Source organism: Parasteatoda tepidariorum, chromosome 1, assembly GCF_043381705.1.
Source record: "Parasteatoda tepidariorum isolate YZ-2023 chromosome 1, CAS_Ptep_4.0, whole genome shotgun sequence".
Taxonomy (NCBI): domain Eukaryota; kingdom Metazoa; phylum Arthropoda; class Arachnida; order Araneae; family Theridiidae; genus Parasteatoda; species Parasteatoda tepidariorum.
The window spans coordinates 4568156-4588108 of NC_092204.1; the positions used below are offsets into that span (position 1 = coordinate 4568156).

At 29.9% G+C, this 19953-nt stretch overlaps 1 protein-coding gene across 2 annotated transcripts in view; it reads left to right on the top strand.

Moving 5' to 3' along the window:
• The window catches only part of LOC107450410 (ArfGAP domain of ASAP), a 53132-nt gene extending 33179 nt beyond the window's left edge, over positions 1-19953 (top strand). Inside the window, exons 18-27 of one of the 2 annotated variants that reach the window (XM_043051406.2) lie at positions 1687-1867; positions 5803-5888; positions 7910-8093; positions 8415-8528; positions 8682-8853; positions 12322-12582; positions 15404-15458; positions 16950-17023; positions 18035-18150; positions 19638-19953. In XM_043051406.2, coding sequence (XP_042907340.1) covers positions 1687-1867; positions 5803-5888; positions 7910-8093; positions 8415-8528; positions 8682-8853; positions 12322-12582; positions 15404-15458; positions 16950-17023; positions 18035-18150; positions 19638-19847 — 1453 coding nt within the window. In that variant the 3' untranslated portion in view covers positions 19848-19953. The remainder of the gene's footprint in view (positions 1-1686; positions 1868-5802; positions 5889-7909; positions 8094-8414; positions 8529-8681; positions 8854-12321; positions 12583-15403; positions 15459-16949; positions 17024-18034; positions 18151-19637) is intronic. The other variant, XM_071186736.1, reaches the window with a different exon arrangement.

Consider the following 19953-nt stretch of genomic DNA (forward strand, 5'->3'; position numbering starts at 1 on the left):
TGCACAGACATGCTGCATGCCATTGCTATGTGAAACATTCAATATTTTTATATGTAATCACAGATGACTGAAAGTTTTACAAAATACAATTTTTTACAATTTGTAAACTAGCAAAGTAACATAATGCAAATATTTTAATTGTTTAGTATAAAAAGTAAGCAATTAGCATTGCAAGAAAAAATTATATAAAGATAAATTTACCTAATAACTTCTTGAATAAAAAGTTAAGAATTTTGTTTCATTCTTCTAAAGGCAGTACACATAATTTGGATATTGGTCGTTTAAATATGCCAGTTTTTGTTCTGACTTCTACAACACGAATATTATTATCTTTACCAGGATAAGTTTGACCTAAAATCTATTTATAAATGGGTAAATGTTCCTCCCTTAAGATAACCATTTTCCCAATATTTACATTGTGCTTAGAAAACTTCCACCTAGTGGAAGTTTTCTAAGCACGTTATTGCAAGGTATTGAGTGGGTTATTGCAAGGTACTTAAATAAGATGTATGCCAATTTTTCCAAATCAACTGCAATAATTTTGTTGTTTTCTGTCATAAATTTAATCTGCTTTCAGAGATATTTATTACACTAGATTCTACGATTGAAGTAAGAGATCTTTCTACAAAAAAATGTCCCGGTGTTAAAATGTTTAAATCCTGTATATCAGAAGAGATAGGAGTCAAGGGACATGAGTTGAGCATTGCTTCAACCTGATTCTTCAAAATTCTTCATGGGTAAAATTAGAGTTGATGGATTTCACTCCCGGTTTCTTCACTCCACCAAAATTTGGGGCTCTAGGAGGAATGATTTTCCACTCATTGTTCTCTTCCAAAAAAAATTTTGTAAAAGTTTCTTGTTAAAGCATTCTGTTACGAAATTCTTGTAGTTCTTTATTTGCGCCAACGAAATTGGTCGCATCATCAGAAAAGATTTCCCTTGCCTTGCTATAAAGCGCTTAATTGTTGCAATCATTGACTCTGAAGTAAGATGCGATACAATTTCTAAATGTATCGCTTTAGTTACTAGACAAACAAATGTACAAACATAAATTTTAGCTTGGGGGCCCTTTCTTTGGTTTTTATTTTTAATGAAAAAGGGGCCGCATAGATCCATCTCAACAGAATTAAATGTGAAATCAGTTATAACAGCTTCAAAGTCATACATGCAAACTGTATTTCAAAATCTACCCTTATCACCCTGTATTTAACAGTGACTTTTGTTTTAATTGTTTGATTTATATTCAGTAGATTGATTATAAGTAGATTGATCCCAGTAGAACACGGAAGTCAAGCATGACTGGCAGCGGTCAGTAAGCAGGTGGGGTGACCTCTTTGATCAGCCTGCTTTGGTGTGCGGTATCGGTCCTCGTTAAACTGTTCTACCGTAAAGTGCTCGACTTGGCGTGCAGGTCGTCGGGCTACCAAAGAAGGGTAGCCATCCCCTCTGCAGAGGATTAAAATTTCGATGGCATGTCTTCGAATCATCCTCGGGGATGTTTCCCAGACTGTTGCCAATAGCCCATTGTGCAGCTGTAGGGCAACGTAAATAAAATACCTACCTTAACTTATATTCATGCTATTATTGTGTTTGTTTTTTTTAAAGTTAGTAGTTAATTTTACTCATTGTATATTTTTGTATGTTACTAGATTGATCTAATTTTTCATGTATTATTGTATAATTCAGGGAAGAGAGGTACGAATTCATTCGTAGTAAATATGTGGACAGAAAATTTGCCATCCGGACGTGCTCAGACGAGAATGACTTGAAGAATGATCTAGAATGTGCTGTAACTTCCAAGCATTTATATCAGTTGCTTCAAGCATTTGTGGAAGGTGTAGATTTAACCTGTGTTTTACCTAATAGTGTAAGTTTTTTTAAATTTTGTTTTGCCATATCCTGACATGAAACTATTTATCCAATCAAAGAATGAAACTCATTTAGCACTTAACATACCATAACCGGTCAAATGACCGTTTGAGAACTTTTGCATCGAAAATGTGCTTATCATCTAATCGTTTTCGCACATTAGACTGCATGCCTTTTTCTAACAATTATACACAGTTAATATTCTATTATAATTTTTTTTTTATTTCTTGTGTATTTTGTTTGTTTTGAATAATATTTGTCGTATATCTATTTCTACCACAACCCGTCATTTGATTGAGAGAACAATTTATTGCTTTATAAGGTTATTGGATCAGAAATTGCAATGTAATGCATGTTCAACGTATTGCTTTTGATTAGTTGTGCATTTCTGCCAGGACTGTTAGCGTAGTTAGTTCAATCAGAATAACTGTGAATTCAAATTTCAAGAAAGTACCTAAAAATTTAGATTGGCATTTTTGTGTCAGAAAAAGTGACAAAAACTAGATGTTTTGGTAAGTAGCTTCTATTTTATTTTGATAGCTTTACTTCATTTCTAACTAGCTGTTAGTTTTCACCCAGAAAAATGTCCAAACAATCAAGACAGCACAAGTTTTTAGAAGAAATAATAATTATAATACTTATATTTATAAGAATTATAGAAACAATAATAATTAGAAAAAATATGTTTGCGGAAAATGTGCAATGGAGTATATGTAAAAAATGCATTGAGCATTGAATTAAAAATTCTTATTGTTTGTGTTTGTAATACATAAAAAATTGGAAATATACAATTTTGTTTAATTTTAATAAAATTTTTTTTAGTTTGTTTCCTTCCTAACATCCATATTTCATACATTCAATCAAGAAACATGAAGTCCGGTCATTTGACCGGCTATGGTAAAAATAGGTATATATTAAGTGCTGGTATGTTTAGTGTTAAGCAAATTAAGAAAATAACATTTAAAATAATAATAATAAGTCAAAATGGAAAAGCTCTAAAAGCAGCTAAAACCAAATTTGCTTTATTTAAACAATTTAGAAATTCTTTTTTTTGTTTGCTTGATTTGTGTTTCTAACTTTCTAAAATGGAACTATTGATGTCACTGCTTTTTTTTCGTAGTTTGAAGTGTAATGTGCTCCTTTTTTTAGAAGAGTAGTGTTGTGATTAGGGCAATAAAAAAAGCCTACCAGTTTGTGCAATTTTTTGCAACTTTTTTTTAAAAATTAGCTTATTAAAGAAATAAGATTCAAATGCAACTAATTTTTCTGGATCTGTTTGATTCAAAAATCTTATGTGAATCCATTAGAGTGTGCAGTGAGGATGCCTACCCTGTGCTATTTTCATCGTCATTATTTTCCTGTAAAGTTAGCTTAAGCTTTAAACACTTAATAAAACCACTAATATTTTATAATATTCTGGCATTTTTTGAAAATATTTGTTGTCGTAAAGGGCATAAAAATTTGAAAGTTGAAAAAAAAATCTTGTTTAAAATCAATTAACTGATATNTTGAAAAAAAAAATCTTGTTGAAAATCAATTTACTAATATATTATTCTAAACAATTTTATTAATTTTTCTTTTAATAATATTTTTTTTTTTTTAAGTTTTGAACACAAGTGCAAATTGAATCCTGCATCAAAATTTGTTTTCTAAAAGTAGTTAAGTAGTGGCTGCATTTCAAAAGTAGGTGTAATTAACTATTAAAAAATTCTGACAACAGAGTGGGTTTTCAGTTCAACCAGATGAAAGCTGTTTCATTGTTGCTGCATGACACATATAGACAGGGTGCATAGCATTTTTAAAAAGTGCTTAAAGGTGCTTATTTTCGTTTTTTAAAGGCCCTTAAAGGTGCTTTTTTCCATGGTGGTTTTTAAAAAGTGCTTAATTCTTTTTCCAAAATGTGATATTTTTCTTTACCATGTTGATTTTCGCCTCAAATTATGCAAAAAGATATTGTCCTATTCACCGTTTTCACAATTAATTCATCCCCAATCTATTTCGGCTGACCGCCGGTCTGTAGTGTATAAAAACACCATTTGTTTTACATGTTTAATGAAATACTCGCAGATCCGCACCAGCGTATACTGCACTGGATTCAGTGGTAAGAATTTTTTACTCTTGCGTGCAACCCTGCTGCATTTTGCAAGAGATTCTCAATTTCGGACTTCATTTTCCGCCCTCTGTAATAGAGTCGAAAAATCTCTTGAATTTTGCTGATTACTGGGACCAACTAAACATTGTCAATTTTTTTTTCTCTATTAGCGATAGAAAATTTCATTTCTCTTGTTAATTTCATCCTTTGTGACGCGCCATCGTCTTCGTCACTGTAAATAAAACCGGATAAAGCCATCAATTGTCAAAAACTTGACAAACCTGTCTAATTATGATATTTTTCAAAGTGCTTAAAAATATTTTTTGAGTGCTTGAAAAGTGCTTAAAAGGTACTTATTTTTTGTTGAAAAATTTGGCTGCAGAAGACAAAATAATGATTTATTTGAAGAAAAGAAAAGTTTAAAATTTTAAGACTATCAAGAAAAAATTTGAAATATAATTTATTATTAAAGATATTATTTTATGATAAATGTAGGAGGGCTATTTTTTTCCAAGGTCCGATAGGTCGCTAAATCACAGTCAGAATCAAGAAATTTTTATATGGCGCAATGGGATACAACATTAAGCTACTTTTCAATGTAATCGCCATTCCGATTCATACGTTTGTCATAGTGTGGTACCAATTTTCCAATACATTCATCACAGAAAACAGCCACATGTGTTAACTCTGGCTTCCTTCCCTGTTTGCCTGCATCGTAAGCATTTGCNTTTTTCCGAAATGTGATATTTTTCTTTACCATGTTGATTTTCGCCTCAAATTATGCAAAAAGATATTGTCCTATTCACTGTTTTCACAATTAATTCATCCCCAATCTATTTCGGCCTACCGCCGGTCTGTAGTGTATGAAAACACCATTTGTTTTACATGTTTAATGAAATACTCGCGGATCCGCACCTGTGTATACTGAACTGGATTCAGTGGAGTGCTTAAAAATATTTTTTGAGTGCTTGAAAAGTGCTTAAAAGGTACTTATTTTTATAAAAATTATATTTATAAAAATATGGCTGCAGAAGACAAAATCATGATTTATTTGAAGAAAAAAAAAATTTAAAATTTAAGACTATCAAAAAAAAATTTGAAATTTTATTTATTATTAAAGATATTATTTTATGATAAATGTAGGAGGTCTTTTTTTTTCCCAAGGTCTGATGGGTCTCTAAATGAAAATCACAGTCAGAATCAAGAAAATTTTATATGGAGCAATGGAATACAACATTAAGCTACTTTTCAATGTAATCGCCATTCCGATTCATACGTTTGTCATAGTGTGGTACCAATTTTCCAATACATTCATCACAGAAACCAGCCACATGTGTTAACACTGGCTTCCTTCCCTGTTTGCCTGCATCGTAAACATTTGCGCATTCATCAACAAAGTTCAAGCACCATTTCTGCACTTTGCTGTCACTCGTAAACGTTTCTCTTAACGCTTTACTCATTCATCTATAAATTTCAGCTGCGCTGCTTCCTTCAGCATTCAAAAGTAGAATGACTGGACGCAATTCACATTTGGCAGGAGGCAAAATTTTTTTAAACTTGTTTGTGCTTCTTACGTACTTAGAAATGACAAATGCGAATTGACACATTACCCCGGGCCAACCTAGCGAATTTTTCCCAAAGCTTTCTTTTAGCGACCCATCGGACCTCGAAAGCGTAATAACACTCGTTCTTTATAGCTGTTGAAATAAATTAAACTGTTGCAATTTTTGATTTCTTTGTTTGTGTTTCATGTGTGAAAATATCAAAATCTTTATGCTTTTATAATTCAAATATATGGATTTCAATAATTGTCGTTCATTAATGTTCCTTTTTCTAAGCAGGCAATAGGAGAGACAAGTTTACAAGTTGCTGTTTCACAAGAGGATGGTTCTTCTTTACACATTGTAGATTTTTTAGTCCAGAATAGGTATGTAAACTCCTACAGCTTCTTGCATGTTCTTGTTAAAATCAGAGTTCACATTACCAAAGTCAGGGTTCATATGCACGGAAATATTGGGAAAACCGGGAATTGTCAGAGAAAGCAAGATTTGATTTAAAAAAATCGAATGCAGGGTTACCACTGGCGACTATTTTCTACTATTTTTGTAATGAGGCGACTATGGCAACTTGTTTTGCCTGAAAATGCTAATAAAAAAAGTAACTATTTTCAGGAAAAGGAGACTTTTCTGTACTCCTAGCAATGTTTTTTTTTTTTTTTTAAAGCATAAATTGGGTTGAAAACCTGCGGCCTGCGGAAACTTCTGAACACAATAAATCTTTTTTTTCTTAAAAAAAATGAAAAAATTTTGAATCACAAATTTGAGTCATTACTCTTTAATTTGCACAGATTCCACTGTAAATCCATTTTGTTTCTCGATCACCTTTTCAATGGTAGTTGCTATGAATTTCTGCTAGATTTTAGAAAACATAATTTTCATTTTTAATATGATATTACAATATGTGAATTTTGAATTTGAGTAATCACTTTTCACAATATATAAATTTATATATTTGCTAAATCAATTATTGATTGAAAGGAAAACTCTTTACAAAGAGTGTGTTTCTTTTAATGAAAAAGTATTTTTTTGAATGAATTCTAGCAATTAAAAGTATTTAATTTTCTTCAAATATGCTAACTTTTTAATCTAAAAATTTAGTCCTAGAATACTTACATTTATATAAAAATTATCATATTTGCCACCCACTTTCTAAATGGATTATGGTATATGACAATTAAGTCATTAAATAATATTTTTGTTCTTATTTAGGCAACTATTTTGATGATTTAGGCTACTGAAAGCAACTACTTTGTTAATTTTTTTCTATGGCAACACTGCAAATGGGAAATGTAATTTTATCCCAAAACTGGGATTTGTCGGGGGAGTTTGACACCCTATCAAATTGCAAGATTTCACTCTTTCGTTTTTAATACCATAATTTTCATTTTTGCAGAAGAGTATTAAAAAATATTCAGATTTTTAGCCAAAAAGACAGGTATTTACTGCATCATCAAGATTCTTTTGTTATTCTTGCTCTTTTCTGGAGAATGCGAATCCACAATTGGATATCTGATTTGGAATGTGAAATTTCTGTCTTGGAAGTATTGGAGTACATTTTTATGATTTTTAAACAAAATTATTTTAAAAAACTTTTTTAAAATTCTTTTTATTGATCAGAACTGGTGTTATTAGTTTCAAAATTACCGTCCTACAAAGTTGAACACTAGTATTCGTAAACCCAAAATTGGGTTGGCTGTCCAATAACGGTTTTAAAATATAGTTTAAGTAATTATAAATAATGGTTTAAAAATCTTCTTTAGATTGAAATTTATATGCATATTTTTCCCTTCGCTAGATGTAAGTGCTTATATTATTTCCAATTTTTAGTTTCTCTTTTTGACTAACATGATGTATGAAAACTAATCAGAGCCTAAAAAATGTCGCTAGTAAAACAGAGTGTGTAGCATGTTTAAAAAGTGCTTAAAGGTGCTTATTTTTGATTAACTTTATTAAAAATCCTTAAAGGTGCTTTTTTATATTCAGGATTTCTAAAAAGTTCTTAATTTTCTATCTTTTAAAAGGTGACTTTTTCTTTGCTTATCGATTGTCGTTCTAAATTACAAAAAATGCATGATGATGCAATTTTCTCTGCAATATTTATCAGAAACTAATTCTTCTACCATGCTTATGTAAATTTTTTGAAAGCATTTTTTGAATTTTATTGATTTTATGTTTATAAATGAAGAACTTTAAACAATAGAAGAAAAAAAATTTTTTAATACTGCACAGATCCTAATTGTGATTTTTTTTTTGGAAATATTATTTGAGTGCTTAAAAGGAGCTTATTTTTTGTTGAAAAATCTGACTACCCAGCCTGTAAAATCTCTATTTTATTTCTCCAATGTTGGCAGGTATGTATTTGTCATTTCAAGACTTTCTTTTTTCTTAGCTCAAGTCTCGACAAGCAGACCGAGGACGGAAGTACAGCTCTTCACTTGTGTGCTCAACGAAACCGGTCAGAATGCATGAAACTTCTACTGCGAAGCGGTGCTAACCCACAAATCGAGAACCGGGAAGGAAAGACTCCCCTCGACATTGCCAAAGAGAAAGAGTTTCATACCTGCAGGGAACTAGTATGTCTTAATTTTCTCATGCTGAGATAGATTTCAACACAAACCATGCAGGCCTAATGCAATCATAATTTTTTTAGCAGGAACATGCCATTCAGAACAAAAGACACTGCTTGAGAATGTATTTTGTTTTTATTTTCTCATACTGAGATAGCCTTTAACAAACACCATGCATTTTTAACACAATTATAATTTTTTTAGCTGGAACATGCCATTCAGAACAAAACAAAAAAAACACTGTTTGAGAATGTATTTTATTTTTATTTTCTCATGCTGAGATAGCTTTAAACAAAAAGTCTTAACACAGTTATAAAATTGTTTTAGCTGGAACATGCCATTCAGAACAAAAAAACACTGTTTGAGAATGTAAGCATTGACTGGGGCCTTTCCCAAGAAGATGGCTCGACAGACTTCAGTGATGAAGATGGTGATGAAAAGGTATCTTCTTAATATATACTTTAAATTTGATATTTTCATCTTGTATAACTTAAAGAATAGTTTAAAATCTCATTGCAATGGCAGTATCTAAAATAAATAACTGTTAAAAGAAATATTGATATTTTAGTCTGAAATGTCTGTTGTCTGCTTTAGGGTGGTCAAATAACTCCTGAGCACATGAACCGCTCTCGACCATCCAGCGTAGTGGGTAATGAGTCTCCCACTAGCAGGTCTAGCACTATTAGTGAAACAATAAAGCAAAGTCCGCTAGTAACACCACGCTCAATGCCTCCTCCACCTCCACCTCAAAATAAAAAACCTTTCAGTAAGTTGCTTTTAATTCTTTATTTTATTTATAATTTGATAAAAATGGGCTACAAAAGAATTGTGTTTTAACTCTGTGTTATTATAAGATTTTGTAGCATTCTCACATTAAGTAAAGAAAATTTGAATCTGGAAATCAACCTACTTAAATTTTAGAAAGAACTAAAACAGTTAAAATTTTCCTCTTAAGTATTAAATTCCGTTCAAAAAATCATAAATTTAAATTCATTTTATTTTGTGTCATAATAGGACCTCAGTCAAATTACCTTTTTTGTGCTCTTTTAATTAATGCGCTTTTATTGTCTATTTGTATTAACAATGCAGTTGTTTTGAATTTGTATTTCTGCTATGCATAATTTGTTTTACAAACCATTTCAATTCTCAATTTAGATATATATAAATTGAAATGATTGCCTTGTGAACAAATCTCGTTATTTTAAATTTTGTTAATCGTGTTTGCCCTCTTTCCCTAAAGAGTAGTTACAATTCGTGTAAGGAATAATAAACATATACAGTCCGACCACTATTTAACGAAGTCGCTAAATCCCGATAATGAATTCGTTATATGGAAAATTCATTTTTTTTCGTGTATTTGAAAATAATAATTTTGAAATACTTAAATAACTCAAAGCAGGTTTTAAAATCATGAACACTAGACATATTTAAAATAGCGTTTGATACACCTTTTTCTTGTGAACTAGTATCTACTATTTATTTTATAAATCTTAACTGTATAAGAAATCTGCATGGAAAGCAAGAATGGAGCAAAGCATTATCCAGTACATGCTACATACATTTTCAACGAAAAAAAGCTAGATTTATGAATAAAATTATAGTGGCATTTATTTTGAAAGTAATTATAAAAATATATTACCACATGCATTCTTAAGTTTAATTACTACTGATAAAATCCGTTTATTTTGTCTGAGTTTTTCGTTTGAAATAGAAACAAAAAGGGAAAGGTATTATACTGCTTTCTCTAAAAGTTAAGTGGCTTCGTAAATCAATTCAAGGGCATTTCCCCCTAAAAATGCGTTAACAAGTTTGAAATGTTCTAAAATATTTTGGGAAATAGGGAAAGTGAATCTCAAAGAAAAGTTCGTTGAATAGAAAATTTACTTTGCTATTTGGAAGTTATTTTATAAAGAAATTTCCAAAATGTTCTTGGTTCCTTGAAAAACATCACAAAATGGAAGTTCGTTAAATAGAAGTCCGACTGTATTAGCAAACCTCATACCTTGCTCACATTCATTATTAGATTATAATAATCACCATTACTATTATTAGAAAATTAGTTTAATTCATTAAAAACAAGTAAGAAGGTTTTTAAAAAAATCTATTAATGAATCAAAAATATTCGATCACTGAATACTTATATTCAGTAACCCAATATTCTGTTTTTGGACTACATCACTATTCAGTGCATCTCCATTATGATGAGAAATGATTTCAATTCGGCTTTAAGACACTATAATGTGCTTAAATGACCTTTAAATGTAATACTCCAATTTGCTAAACTAAATGAATTTATACTATTAACAATAGCTATTAAAATATATGATCATGGTATATTTATTCAATTGCAATTGACAGGTTTCAAGTGCTCTTTTTAGCAATTCTGTCCTACTCAAAGCATGCTTTCAATGTATGTTAACTGCATTTAAATTTATATGCAAAGATCAAATTTTTTCTTGATTAAATTTTCTTCTATTAATGGGCAGTTAAATTACAATAACTATAACAATTATTTTGCCTTTAAGGTTAAACTTATGAATCTAGTTGCATGAACTTCTACTTGAAATCGGCCTACTGAGCAATTCTGTCCTATTCAAAGCATGCTATCAATGTATGTTAAATGCATTCAAATTTATATGCAAAGATCAAATATTTTATTGATTAAATTTTCTTCTATTAATGGGTAGTTAAATGACAATAACTACAACAATTGTTTTGCCTTTAAAGTTAAACTTATGAATCTAGTTGCAAGAACTTCTACTTGAAATCAGCCCACTGAAAGAAATATATGTTTGTTTTTTCCTTTTTTCTAGTATGACTCCACAGAAAATACGTTATTTTCAGTTAATCTTAATCTTCACTTTTATTGGGCATCTTAATATTTGTTAAATTATTTTTGAAATGATGCACATTTTTAAAAAAAAAAAATCTTTTCTTACTCAAAATGCTAAAATAACTAAGCATTTTAAAATCGATTTTTTGTTGTAATTGAACATTTAGAAATTGAACTTGAACAAGCACTGCTGAATTGTTTCGTCATTTGACTTGTATAGTTTATTTATTTTTTATTATTATTTATATTTCCCCAGATAACAGTAAGCTTTGCATTGTTGCTTTCGTTAAAACATTTGTATCTATGACGTTTAAGGAAAAAACTGTTTTCCTGACCCCTTGGCAGAATCGCGGCGACATTGTCACAGAACTTTACTAAGTTCTTGCGGAAAGGTTTTTCTTTTGGAAGTAAAGAATTTTGGTTTGCTTTTCTACAGAAATTTACATGTAAAATTTGAATCGCAAATTTAAATGATCACTTTTTGTTGTGCTCCATTTATGCCGATATCATAAATCCATTTTTATAGTATTTTCGGCAGTTATTGACATTGATTTTCACTTGGCTTTTAGATTTTACATGTAAAATTTTAATCTCGAGTTTAAATAAAAACTTTTTAAAGTGCTCAATATATGCCGATATCATAAATCCATTTTTATAGTATTTTCGGCAGTTATCGACATTGATTTTCACTCGACTTTTAGATATCCGGATATATTTCAGGAGATACGGGAAATTCTAATTGCGCATTTGATCATTTACTTTGTTAAGGCAATGGTTCTAGCGATTTTTTTTTGTTGCATTTATTGCTTTTGATTTCCGCATAGTTTTTAAAACCCGATATTTTTTATACGATGTTATTTATTACAACAATCAAAACAAAACATTGCATTTGAGTAACCTCTTTCTGAAGAGTCCGATTCGGGTGATTTTGTCGTCAGATCTGTTTTTTGGTAATTACTACTGCAGATTTTACGATATTTAATTACTTTTTTAATGAGATGATGATTTGCAGAATGCGGTAAAGGAAATAATTATTGCGTCCCCCTCCCACTAGAATGAGAGAATATCCGCCCGTAGTATTAAAACCAAAAGAAAAAAAACATTAATTATTGAATTTAAAAAAATTATTTTGTTTTTGTAGACAAGGCATTTTCGTTTCCTTAAATGAGTAACATGCATCTTTGTTATTATTAAAAGTATATTGCAGAAAGCACGAAAAAATTCTGTCACAGGGTTTCCCGAACGAAGAAAGGATAATTTAACAGCAATTTTTATAATAAATAAAGAAAATAGAATGATATTTTTGAATTTGATGTTTTGTGTGTTGTGAATGTTAAAAAGAGGTTGCTTGCTGAACCTAACAAAGCTATTTTGCTTTTGCTAACAAATCCTTTGCTTCAGTCCCAGGTTTGAGTTCGCATGGTAGTATGAAGAAGCGTGCGGCGCCCCCGCCTCCATCCCAAATAGACAGTCCTGCCACACCCTGCCATTCCCGTACTCCTTCTGATCCAGGACTTTCCCAATCCCCTACCGGGATCATACATCGGAGAAACCATTCCACTGACCTTGTGTCCTTGCGCCCTCATTCCATCAACTATTCCAGTTCCTCTTCCTCCGTAGACAACAGTAGCATCAATCACTGGTTCCAGACGAATTCTCCTGGTAGGACAGTTGCCTCTATAGCTGCCTTCTCTCTGCACCTGCCTTTAACACAATGCATGCATGCTTTGCATCTCTATTAATTTGCATTTTATTTCAGCCTCTCATTCCTACATTTTAGGTCATATTCTTATTGTTGCATTGTGTGTGAAATTTTTTTTATATTATCTCAGAAATTTTGGAAACGTGCATTTTCATTTTATACAAAAAGGGAGAGAATAATTTGTTCTCATTCATACATTTTAGGTCATGTTCTTATTCTTGCACTGTGTGTGAAAATTTTTTAGATTATCTCAGAAGTTTTGGAAATGGGCATTTTAATTTCAACAGACGTTCTGAATATTTCTCATTTATATACAGTCAAACCCCGCTATAGTGAATGTGGTTTAGAGTGAACGAAATGTTCGCTCCCTTGCCTTGCTACACATGTATAGTGTTATTTTTTGTGGATATAGTGAACCAATAAAAAAGAGAGGAAGTTGCATATTATGAACTTTTTTCTGTCTTCAACTGATTTATTTTCTTCATTTTCTAAATAATAATTTTGAAATTTCTACTTCAAAACTAATACATATACTGATTTTTAAAACCATGTATAGCATGGAATGTAGTAATAAGCATTTTTTCTTGTTTGCTTCATTATTGAATAGCATTGTTGAATTGGTTCAGCATTAAAAAAAGCCTCAATCTTCCAGTATATGGACAAATGCTTCAAGTCAAAGCAGATGAATTTTCTGAGCGATTTGGTGAGACTACTTTTATGCGCTCGAATGCCTGGGTAGAGTGCTTTGAAAAGCAGAATAATATAAATTCAGAAAAAATTATTTGATAGTCGGGAAATGTTTCCATATCTGATGTGGATTACTCATCAGCTAAAGATTACTAATTATTTTTTGTACGCAAGACGAAGAGTAATAAAAAATATAAGTTAACACATTTTTGTTGCTATGTATCACTACTTTTGTTTTTCATTTTATTGGCCATTTATTTAAATAATATGTAATAAAAAGTGGGAGTTTGAAACCATAAATTAAAAATGTTTTTGGAACGGATATAGTGAAGTCCCGTTTATAGTGAACCGAAATTTCCGTCCCTTGGCGGGGTTTTACTGTATATATTTTACAGAAATTTTTATCAAAAAAAAATTTTTTTGTAACGACAAAGTAGCAGCAATAGTTATGAAACTGTATGCATATTTTTAAGTGTTAACTTTTGTTTGAATTTAAAACCCTTGGTAAAAGTTAATCAATAATGGTTTTTAGCATTATAACTTGATTAAACTTTGAAATGCAATATTGATTATAAAAATTGTTAGAAGAAATAACCAATGTTTAAGTTGGTTTATTCCACTTATAAAAATAATGGCTCAAATATCTCTCATTTGCGTATATTATACAATGTGCTTTCACAAATTAATTTTTAGAGCTACAATGCGCATAACAAAGCAACAATATTATTTCCCAATCTCAATTACTTTTCTAAATTTAATGACTGATACTAATCTATTAAAGTCTATACACTTTAATGTTGACGAATACATTTTAAGATATGATTTTGTATTAACAATAAATCATTTGTTTAAGTTTAGAGTTAATTGCCTTTTTAATATTAAATTCTGATTCTACAATTAAATGATTTCGTAAGATAATTAGCCAATAGAAGTTATAGTCCTTTTCAGAAATTCTGTTTCAAAATGTATTTAAAGAATGGTTTTATTTAAATACATTCTTGTTGAAAAATAAATTTTACTTTTTTTTTAAATAAGAATGAAATTATTTTTTCTTTCATTGCTTATAACACTAAAAAAATATGTTGTCCTGTAAGATTCATATGTTTTGCTACTTTTTTTTTTTGTCTAATTAAGCAAATTTTTTAAAAGACCGAACTTTTTCCATAAATGATTAATTTACTTTTTATTTAACTTCCAACTTTAATTATAAAAGAAAATGTATTGAAAAACTACAAAAGTGTAAGAAATTCATGAAAAAAATTTTAAAATAATTTTTGTTTCCATAGCTTCGTGTAGCTTAGGTTTCACCAAAAAATTTTATGTGATTGTATAGCTGCCAACTCTACCGGATTTTCCAGTAGACTACTGGATTCTGCCAGTTTCTCTTAGTCTACTGGTTTTATTAAAAATTCTCCTGGTTTTTGTACATTTTTAGATAATTCCCTAAAATTCCTTAAGTTTCATAAAAAATACCTATTAAAATAGCATTTGTCTACAGATTATTGCTTGCTTGAATACTTAAATACGTATTACTATTGCTTTTTTTTTTTCAGAAATCCCTTTTTAAGTTAATTAAAAAGTCTTAACTATCTTTGATGAATTAAATGACTATTACCATTCCAAATTATGAGTATACTTAATACATAACATTTCAAGTATGTTTAATGTGAAATCCTTACTGGAAAATATTGCAGTTTTTCTATCTTGATGACTATAAAAATCCCTAAAATTCGCCATATGTAAAATATTGAGTACATTTATCATGAAATTTGTATTATTTCGTAAAATCGACTAGATTGTTTCCCTATCCATGTTGGCAGCTGTGACATTGTTTTACAAATGAAAAAAAGTTAGACTTAAGATAATATTGGACAGTTGCAAAATTTCTTTATGGTCTCATTTAGTTTTAAGAAGTAGGAGAATATTCAATGTTAAAGCTGAAGTAGTATTTTGAAATTGCCTAAGGATGTAGATATCCCAGTTTTAAAAATTCTATAATTTTTATATGTGAAAATTTTTTCTTTTAATTTCAGTTGATTTTTAATTAAAGAAATATCAACTTTTTAATACTGTGACAATGGTTTTTTCTTTCAGCACCAGGTGCCAAACAGCTGCTGCCAAAGACTTGTGAATTTCCTGTGCTCAAAAGGTATAATTGATATATAGATATATATATATTTAATTCTTGTTTTATTAAAGTGATTTGTATAGATTTTAAATTGTATAATGTGTTTCTTACAAATATAAATGGGTTCAATCCCTGCCGGCTGAAGACTCTCCACATAGTAATTGGAGACTGATGCACGTTAAATCTGTTGAATCACAAAGTCCTCCATGTACCCATAACAAATCAAAACCTCTGAGGGCACTGATCCAGGAGTTTTCTTGTCTTCTGGATTGGGTTTAAAATTATGAGGCTACTGAGTTGAACATTAATAGTCACAAACCCAAAATTAGGTCTGCAGTGCAACGACTTTTGTAAAATAAAATATAAATGGGTCAAGGGATAGAATGTTCACCTTCCAATGAGGTAAACTGGGTTCGAATCCCAGCGATAGCTGATCAATATGAATTCCGCATCCGCCTTGTACCAACCAAAGTTCTGGCGTAAAGTTCAAATTATGCTGTTAGTATTTCTGTTACCTTAACTAGTTGTATAACATAAATTTATTTTTTAGTTTTTCTGCAAGATATAAAGTAGTTTATAGTGATTGTATTCTAAATCAAGAAGGAATATTTGATATAATTACTTAGCCAAAAGAATTTTTTTTTCATTTGAAGTGTCATGTCTGTTACCATATTTAGTAACAGACATGACTTGTTGCAAGTTTGAAATTTCGAAAAAATTATCTCTCTTTAAAACAGATTTTTAACAGAAAATGGAATTCAAATTCTTAATTCCCTATAAAAATTCTTTTTACCCGAATTTTTTAATCTATTTTAACATTATTGACAACCTCTATAATGCTATTTTTCATTTACTAATTTTAGTGTTTCTTAATAAATTTTCAAAAATACATTAATTTTGGAGGTCAATCATATTCCTAGTATATTCTAAATGTTCGAAACACTTTGTATCTTTATGAAATAACATAATTATAAATGTTATTAAGCTCTGTATTAAGCCCCTCTCAAAATTAGGCAAATTCAAACAGAAATTGTGAACCACATTCTTTCAGCAGAAAGATTTTCAGAAGAACAACATTAGGTAAGAAAAAGTGAGAGGGAGACTATTACACTTAACATGATGAAAAGGCAAAATGGATATCTTTTAGACAATTTTAGAAAAATCTTAAGAAGGTTAGTAAAGAAAAATGTATCCGTGAAGGTTCAGTTGTGAGGATTTTCAAAGTGAGCAGCATTCTTTCTGTGCATTTCGATCCACAAATTATTTCCTTGCCATAAAAAAAAATTTTTTATGAGTTCACAAAATCTGTGCATTCTTTTTTGATGACGTTAATGAATGACCTTGTAAATCAAGAAGAATCTAAAGATCAATTTTTAATTCTTTTGAAAAAATATACTTCAGTTTAATGTATGTGCATTCATTAGTAATAAAAATGTAAGAAGAAAAAAGAACAATATGTTTGCATCCTGTTTTTTCCTTCCAGTTAATAAAATGTAATATTCTGATTTACAGTGTAGAAAAATCTATTATGTCTAATACAGGATCCCTACAAAGGCCAAAATGTCCACCACCTCCCACACCCCCAGGTACGGTATTTTGTTTGGTAAATTTAGTCATGGTTTCTAGCTTTATGACTTCTGATAAGTAACATTTGTATTTAAACTTTCATTTAAAACATATTACTTAAATATATTATGTATTTAAAAAAAAAAAGCTCTATTTATAATATATTATAAATTTATGGAAAAAAAGTTAAAGATGTAGAACAGGGTGCGTTGGGTTTTTAAAAAGTGCTTAAAGGTGCTTATTTTCGATTTTTCTTTTTTAATATCCCTTAAAGGTGCTTTGTTCAGCAGGTGTTTTTAAAAAAGTGCTTAATTTTCCCTTTTCGAAAATGAGATATTTTTCTTTGCTATGTCAATTTTCACATTGTATTATGAAAAATCGTGCTTTTCACATTGTTCTATTCAACGTTTTTATAATTCATTCAACCACAATCTATTTCAGCTTACCGTAGGTCCATAGCGTATGAAAGGGCCATTTTACAGGTTTAATGAAATACTTGCGAATCTGCATATGCGTATAGTGAGCTGGGTGCTTTGAAATTGCACTCTCACGTGCAACTCTTCTGCATTTTGCATGATATTCTCAATTTCAAGCTACATTTTCCACACTCTGAAATCTCTTGATCATTTTTTAATGGCTAATATAATCAAGAAAAGAGTTCTTTGTCAGAAGCTAGTTATTTTATCATGATCACATAAAGTCTTTGAAAATAATTTTGCATTTTGTTAATGTATATAGTGCTTAAAAATATTTTCTAAGTGCTTAAAATGTACTTAAAAGGTGCTTATTTTTTGTTGCAAGATTTGACTATGCACCCTGTAGAAATGTGATATTATTTTTTGATAGAAGAAATGCTGGATATGTTTAAAATGATGCAACTTTTTAAGATATATAAATATTTTCTATGTTAGCCATCTTTATTAAGCTGCTGTTGCTGAATCAATAAGCCTAATAATAAAAACTTGTGTTTTCAGATGGTGAAACTGTTATGTTAAAATGTTACTAATTAGCTCTTTAATATATTTCACTAGTTGCTAGTACTGATGCTTTGGAAACATTAAGCAATGGTCAGTCTACTGACAGTTTGCCTCAGTCATGTGACTCAAACAGTAGTCAAAGTCAAACACCCGTACCTCCACCACGGAAAGTAAGTCTGATTTTCTTTAATTAATTTTTTTTAAATTAAGCATGCTCATGGAATTCTGGCTTTTATATTGACAAATAATTTAAATTACAAATTAATGTGATAATCTTTAGCAAGTTTGTCTTTTTTTCTCTTAATGTTTTAGGTTTATAATTGCTTATACTTCTAATGAAAATAGAAATGCAGTTTAATTAATTGTTTATGAATGTGGAAATGATTTAAGTAAACTTTTATTCTTCATCTACTTTTCGATGAATTTCAATTAATAAATTTATTCTTTAGCAAGTTTGTCTTTTTTGCTCAAATGTGTTACATTTGTAATTGCTTATATTTCTAATGAAAATAGAAATGTAGTTTAATTAATTGTTTTATGACTAAGGAAATGATTTAAGTAAACTTTTATTCTTCATTTACTTTTCAATGAATTTTGCTTAATAAATTTATTCAGCAGAAAAACAGCTTTTTGAGATGCATTAACATATTTCAAACATTTTATACACTGCAGGATTAAACTTTGTGTTAAATCAAATAAAAAAGTTTTAATTTTATTTATATTTATTTTAACTGTCTTGAACAATTTGCAGTAACCATAACATAACCAATTGAATTTGTATTCTACAGGGCTCCCACGGGGCAGGGAGAACTGGGAAAACTTGGAACTGTCAGGGAATTTTATTTTAACTCCAAAAATCAGGGAAAGTTGCAATTTTTTTTTACAAAAATCTGTAATATTTCTATATCATACCTGGAAAATAACCAGTCTTACAATGGTCAGTAACAGTAATCAGTTATTGAGATTCGAGTTAAATAATTCTAACATTTATTACAATTATTTGTTGTAAAAATTTCACCTTTTAGACAAACTGAAATGTTCCCATCCTCATTTGATAATAATTTTTTACACAGAAAATCTAATATTTCACATTACAAATTTAAAGAATCAAAATTTTCTGATGAAAATAGTGTCTCGATTTTCATTGAAATTCAACTGATATACCTGGGAAAGTCTAGGAATTTTTTTTTTCTGAAATTGAGTGGAAACCCTGATTCTAATTTTTTTGATGTAGGGTTTTCGTGAATATTAGAAAGTGCTAATCAACAATTTGCCACAATCACACTGTTGGGGTCAAAATTGTGGAGCCCCCATTAGCCCCTGGCTTTTTTTCCAATGAATCTTCATTTAAATAAAATACAATTAAGTTGTTTAAAATTAAGATGATTTTTTTCCACTGTTGTCACAATCTTTATTAACTTCTGATTTTTTTTTAATGAATCATCATCTAAATAAAATAAACTTAATTTTATTTATTTTAAAAATTTGCATCAATGCTATATTTTGTGTTAGTCCATTTAATCAAATTTTTATGTAAAAGTAGCGTTTTCTTCATATTTTGAGATAATAAATTATGTTACTAAACTTGATTTATAATGTTCTGGTGTTTTTAACATAATGAATCCGGATATGATTATTGATTTATCTTTTTGTGTAGAGACACGATCCCATAAAATTGAGGCGGTGCCGAGCTCTGTACGATTGTGATGCGGACAGAGAAGACGAGCTCTCTTTCAAAGAAGGTGAAGTCATCATCATTATCAGTGAAATAACGGATGATGACGACTGGATGGAGGGCATGATAGAGGGTCAAACGGAGAGGCGGGGAGTTTTCCCTTCAAGCTTTGTACATGTTCTAAAAGAATGATTGATATAGGAAGTCCAGGTGATAACATGAAAGTTAGTCTTCCGTTGTTTGTGGCTCTGCCCTTCGCACAAACCAGACAGTTCTTCCTACTTCAAAAAAAAACAAA